This window comes from Miscanthus floridulus, chromosome 8 (assembly GCF_019320115.1).
Source record: "Miscanthus floridulus cultivar M001 chromosome 8, ASM1932011v1, whole genome shotgun sequence".
NCBI classification, from domain to species: Eukaryota; Viridiplantae; Streptophyta; class Magnoliopsida; order Poales; family Poaceae; genus Miscanthus; species Miscanthus floridulus.
The window spans coordinates 181,165,842-181,171,841 of NC_089587.1; the positions used below are offsets into that span (position 1 = coordinate 181,165,842).

Sequence of the window (6,000 nt, forward strand, 5' to 3'; positions counted from 1 at the left end):
GTAGTATACACAACTTCGATTTGACCTTTTGGCCAATCGAAGACCTGCCGTAGTAGATTCGCGAATCCACTACTGGCCCAAACCACTACTGATGTGATTTAGTCCTTTGATTCTACAAGTTTCACCAGTGTGTTTCGACGAACCAACCCGACGACCCCGCTTCGTCTCGTGCCGTGCAGGCTTTGGCAGATAAGATTAGTGCCAAGAATTTCACTCTATTTAGGACCATATTATGGTTATCTGAAGCACTGCCAACTCATATCATGATTCATGATAATATATAGAGTTCATTCATAGATTTGTTTTGTTGAAAATGATAGAATTGTACCACCCGCAGTTCCACAAACCCATCACCATCATCAAGCATAACATACAGGAAGCGCGAACTGGTGTACCAGTACTGAAACTGTGAAATCCTACACATCACCAGTATCCCACCAGAACATAGCTGGGGAAAAACATCAGGTTCATTGTTCAAGACCTAGTAGCATTCTAGACTAGACGGCTCCAGAGCAAGCAGCCAGCAGAGCTTTCTGTCCACCTGGCACAGATTCTTCAATACACTCCCAGTAGCGGGATGGCTGGCTCGTCATCTCTCAGCTCAAAAACAACTTTACTGTTCTCCTCCAAAGAAGGGTACTGGTCAAGCTCATCAAGACAGTCTTCAGCAATCTTTGCTTTATCATCTGCATGGAAGTCACAAGCTACATGCAATCAGAACAGAAATATCACCGTGATAAAGAACTGAAATATTTGAGAAAACACAAAAGAGAAAAAAAGCAGCTGCAGGATAGCAACACTTAGCAAGTACAGCAGGTAAAACGTGATTGACAACACATTTGTCAGAGATAAGGGAGAAACCTACCTGCTGAACTTGGGAGACGCCAACTGATGTCCGGGAGAATCTCAGGTTCCAGCTCCAGCACATTTGGTTCATTAAAAAACTCAGCAACCTCCTGAATCATAAAGAGACACATGAATTATGTTTCTGGTATGACAGTGCAAGGGAGAAAAAAGAGAGGAAACGGGAAAAAAAAGCTGTGGTCTAGAAATCATCTTTCTAGTATTATCTGCTACTTGCTTCGATGTCTACACTTTACAATGGGAATTAATTGCATATGTATAACAAGAGCAAATCAAATAACTGGATGCGAATTCATGTTGTTGGTGTAAATGATGCATCAATAGCAGGACATAATCCAAAATGCATAGGCGCATACAGATGACAAGATGGCTAAGAAAACAATATGAACCAACTGTTATTGAACTTCTACACGTGCTACATTTCAGATTTTTATTGACCATACCCCTACATGGGAGACCTGTTATCTTCCTAAAATAAACCTACAATGGGACAAGATGCTATGCCTTGTGAAACAATACGTTATTCATAGATAGCCAGCTTCCTTCAGTACTATTGGCATTGGGAAAATTCCAATATCCAGAAATGGGATGATTATTAAAGGTGTTTTAAATTTCGGATATATTTTCTTATAATAAGCAAATGCTGTAAGCAGAAAGCCAGATTCAGAATTCCAAGAGTGACTATCTCACAAACATAGCTTTGTCGAAACTATAAGGTACTGGAGCAACCAAACAAGATCAAGCTTGTCAGTAGATAACACAATATAAACTTTTGTGATATAGTAGTTTCCCGTTACTACCAGAAAGCTAGGTGATTAATCATTTTACTGCTTTACCCCATGACTCCAGCGGACTAGTGACAACTTCTATCAGTTAACAAGGAGAACTACACAATCAAGTAACACATAATTTCCCCATTCTAATATCTCATTCTTAATAATAACAAGTTCTGCTTGCTTAATTATGAGCTTGCATGGGACTGTGACAATCATACAGAAATGGAGTCATGATTTTGTAAAATAAATCCCTGATAACATACTTCAACCTTATGAACAACCTGCACGAATTTTGAAAAGTATTGTGTGATACTGGGCCACATACCTTAGCTGGAAACTTTAGTGAATCAAATACTGTATCTGACCAACCACACAGGGCTGAGTTTACCGCTACCACTTTCTTCTTGACACCTAAATAGCATGCATAATTAGACACATACTATAGATATGACACATATTGAAGAACCAAGAAGAGCGATCATACGTTTGTCTAGCAGATCCTTATCCAACTTCTGAGAATCATTTTGTGTCGAGTGAAATCCCTCCACCCCATCCTTAGCCCACTCATGGCACATTTTGATCTCTGCATCAGTTAAAATTTTCAGCGGGTTCTTAAGAGCTTCTGACCTCTGTTTCTGGGTGGACTTCTCTTTCAGGATGGGCTTGTCCTTCAAAGCAGTGCCTTTAATAGTGTTGGTCACATTACTACGAGGCTTCTGCCGGGACTTCTCTTTCAGGGTGGAAGTGTCCTTCAAACCAGTGCCTTTAGAAACGTTGGACAAATCATGAAGAGCTCTCCTCCCTTGCTTGCCAGTATTCTCGGATGGCTTCAGCCCTTTGGCCCTTAGTCCATCAGCCATCTTACCTGAACATGCAGATAAAAAATGTATCTATTTCAGGAAAATTCCTTTTCACAAATTAGTTTTTGATAAAAATGCAATCTCACCTCTATTTATCTGTTGGTTCTCATCAAACAAAACAGGTACTGGAGTTGGTAAGGCCATGATGGAACAAAAAGCTTCTTGTTTCTACCTTGAAAGCCTGGCTAATATCCAATTGACTGTAAAGAGAAACTAATCAGAACACAGAAACAATAAATGGTGACTTCTATACGGTATTTTTGTTGTACAGGAACTGAACAAGATCTGAAATAAGTTCTGGGGGTGCTAATTTAATATGGATTCGAAGTATCACTAAACGGAAAACATACTAAACTGGATCAGAACAAGGGGAAGAAGTTGCATTTCATTTTACAGAGGCTGCTTTTGAAATTTCATGTAGCAAAATTACATAACATGAACGATTTACAAAGAGGAGACAGTGTCTAGATAGGATCCTGGTGATGTAACTGTGCAACCTTTCTTTGCGCACCTATGTGATAGCACTTTCCACTGAGATGACATTGACGGAAGCACCACTAAATTAGTGAACCCAAGAACATCAAAACGCACATATCCTCTACTACCAAGTCAACCAAGATCTAACTGGGATTTTAGATAAGCATCAGATCTGCTTATGCCAACAAATCAACAAAGAAAGAATTTTCGAATCCCTCGCACCCCTAACTGATGGATTGTGAATCCCACTGAGACCTTGGGCGCGCTCAAGAAGGGCTAAGGCGATAAGCTAGGAACAGCGAACAAATCCACATTTGCGGCATCCCAAGAATGGCCGCATCTAGACCAAACGGGCCGAAGTACTGTAGGAACGTTAGGGTTTCGCTTCATTGGTTCACATCACAGCGAACGAGGGGGGAAAAAGGAATGGGAGGGAGAGAGAGAGAGAGAGCTAGGGTTTACCAGCACAGGAGAAAACAGGTCGATCTCCACTGCGGGTCCAGCAGCAAGGAGAACGAGGACGCGGAGAGGAACTCGCGACGGCGTGCTCCGGTGGAGTCGACGGCGAAGGTTGAACGGGACGAGGGAGGGTTTCTCCTTGTTCCTCTCTTGCCTAGACCAAGAACTCGGCGTGCGTGGTAGTTGCCGGAAGATTCGCAATCGGAGAGGGGGGCGGAAAAGCTTTTCTGGTACGCTCTGCGACTGCGAGGAGGGGAAAAGGGGAAGGGGAGCGCTCGCTCCCTGCGCAACGGTCGGATTTTGGATCGGGTCTGCCAGAAAATCCCGTTGCATTACTTTGGGCCGTTCTGGACTGTACACAATCCCCGCTGGGCCCAGTTTCTCCGTATGGGCTAACATTGGGCCGGCCCAAGTCAGCACGTGATAAACCCTAATCAGGAACCCACGTGCCCGTGCGCATATATATCCACTCGACCGCCCGTGTAGCTCCTCGCCCGCGCCGCCGGCCTCGGTTCGCCGAGTTTGAGATTGTTTCTCCGTTTCCATTAGTTTCTTGTGTTTTTTTTATCAATCTCGGTTGGTCGAGGGCTTCCTCTTGGTTGCGTTGCTTTTCCTAGAGCCTCCCAATCGGTTTTATTTTGTTCTGGTTTCTCGTTGATTTGGACAAACTCGTGTGTGGTTCGCAAGATCAGCTTCTTGTTTGGACCTCGAACTTGAACCCGGTCCAGGCAATCGGCAATCATCCTGCCATCTTGCGAGATTGAATCCGAGTCAGCTTAAACTCACCTGGATCTGACACCGTGATTTTCTGGGCCCTTTCGGCTGGCACACGTCTTCTCCTGTCCAAAGAAGAACTGTTCGTCTTTGGGTACTTAGCTAATTGGGTTGTTTCGTTGATGTTCTGGTGAGAGCACAGCAAACGCACTCTGTCCCAAAACCTTACCGTGTTTTGTGGCAATTTCTTCGTTTGCGAGAGGGATTTTTCCAAGATCTCGTCCGCGAGTGAGGTTTCCTCTGATCTCGTGGAGGAATTGTGGAAACATTGATTCCTCTGTTCTTCTCTTATTCATTCTTATATCAATTCTGTTTCTGACATTTGAGTTTTATCTGTTTCTGACGTTTGAGCTTTGTTGAGTAAAAGTATATGCATCTCTACTGTGTTGGTGTGTTGGTTGATGATGGCACCCGAGATCATTATACTCTCCTTGTGTTGGTTGATGATGGCACCCGACATCATTATACTCTCCTTAATTGACTGACGTTTATTGAAAAACAATTAAATTAAATCAATTAACATCAGCTAAAAATTGTTTAAATTTTAAATGGTTCATCTGAAATTTTGACTTAAAAGCTTAAGCAGAAGCAATTTGGAACTGAAAACGGGGCGTGCAATTGCTATGCGTAACCATCATCAGGGACACAGTGATTTTTGCCGTCATCAGGGACAATGTTTACGATTCGTCGGGCATTTTGATCGAGTCTGTCAAATTCTTTTTTTTAAGAATTACACAGATAATATGCCCGCACACTCATCCCTCATTCCTATGAATACGTAAATGGTATCTCTATGAGTACCTTCGAAAAAATGAGCCAGCATATCTCGAGATTCATGAAGTCACCACCGGCAACCTTCGAAGAACTGAGTCAGCATATCTCGAGATTCACGAAGTCATCATTGACGTCTCACTTGTCAAATTCGTCAGGCATGAAATGAATATTTACAATTCCTGTCAAATTTGGTTGAAATATGCTTCCCAAAACGAACCGGTGGTGAGTTATATTTCCGCTACATCCAAATAGCGATTACCAAAAAAAAAAAGGCAACTTCTTACTGGCAAGTGGCAGCTCGCCGCGAGCACCTCATGCCCCCGCGGCTTCGGCAAGTGTTTGAGATGTCAGATGTTCGACCGCAACCACGAGGGCCGCAAACACGCCATTTGCGACGGTTGCATGGAGATGGACGAGATGTCGATATCATTGAGGCGGTGCGATGCCCTCAGCAAGGATACGGACTTGCGCGAGGTGCTTAAAAGTGTTCGACAAGTTCATCAATCATCACCATGGACGAGCCGCGCACCGTGCTGCCGTTCTGGCACCTTTTTAGGGGTAAAGCACGGTCGAGAGCTAGACGATTGCCACCGCATGATACGGTGGGGCAAAGCACGACCGAGAGCTGGACGATTGCCACCGCATGATACGGTGTCTTCTAGCGAAGTGTTTGTTTTGGAAATCAATTTATTTTAGATGAAATGATACGTCGTGAGTTTATTTTTTCAATTTAGTAAAATGACTCTGTTTATTATAGTTGTAAGAAAGTATACTCCCAAAGTCAGTACTTACTAAGTCACCTGAAATTTTTAACTGGGTATAAAGGAGATGATCACTGACACACTTTAGATTAAATTTCAAATTTAAACACACACACATATATATATAAGTTGCCAAAACTGTTTTGTAAATCAAAAACCTTTCTTTTAATTACACATATGGCAAATAATATTGAATCTTGCTACGATGTCATCTATCACAGAACCGACCAATTTATAAGAGCACAAGTACAATGG

General features: G+C 42.8%; 1 protein-coding gene across 2 annotated transcripts; it reads right to left on the bottom strand.

The window, feature by feature from the left end:
- Nucleotides 1-277: 277 nt before the first annotated feature.
- On the bottom strand, nt 278-3,679 carry LOC136474186 (uncharacterized). 2 transcript variants are annotated; one of them, XM_066471786.1, is made up of 6 exons: nt 3,440-3,679; nt 2,587-2,700; nt 2,125-2,505; nt 1,966-2,051; nt 866-956; nt 278-686 (listed from the first exon to the last, which is right to left on the bottom strand). In XM_066471786.1, exons 2-6 carry the CDS (start codon nt 2,642-2,644, stop codon nt 556-558), a joined length of 747 nt encoding a protein of 248 aa, XP_066327883.1. In that variant the 5' UTR covers nt 2,645-2,700; nt 3,440-3,679; the 3' UTR covers nt 278-555. The 2 variants fall into 2 exon arrangements, with proteins under 2 accessions (XP_066327883.1, XP_066327882.1); XM_066471785.1 differs by having other exon boundaries at nt 278-704.
- Between the last annotated feature and the right edge of the window lie 2,321 nt (nt 3,680-6,000).

Excerpts from the sequence above, each read along its gene's own strand:
- LOC136474186 (XM_066471785.1), bottom strand. The coding sequence starts at position 2,644 with ATGGCCTTACCAACTCCAGTACCTGTTTTGTTTGATGAGAACCAACAG. Across the intron at positions 2,052-2,124 it reads TAAGGATCTGCTAGACAAAC|GTGTCAAGAAGAAAGTGGTA; the intron begins GTATGATCGCTC and ends CATGCTATTTAG. Across the intron at positions 957-1,965 it reads CACTAAAGTTTCCAGCTAAG|GAGGTTGCTGAGTTTTTTAA; the intron begins GTATGTGGCCCA and ends TTTATGATTCAG.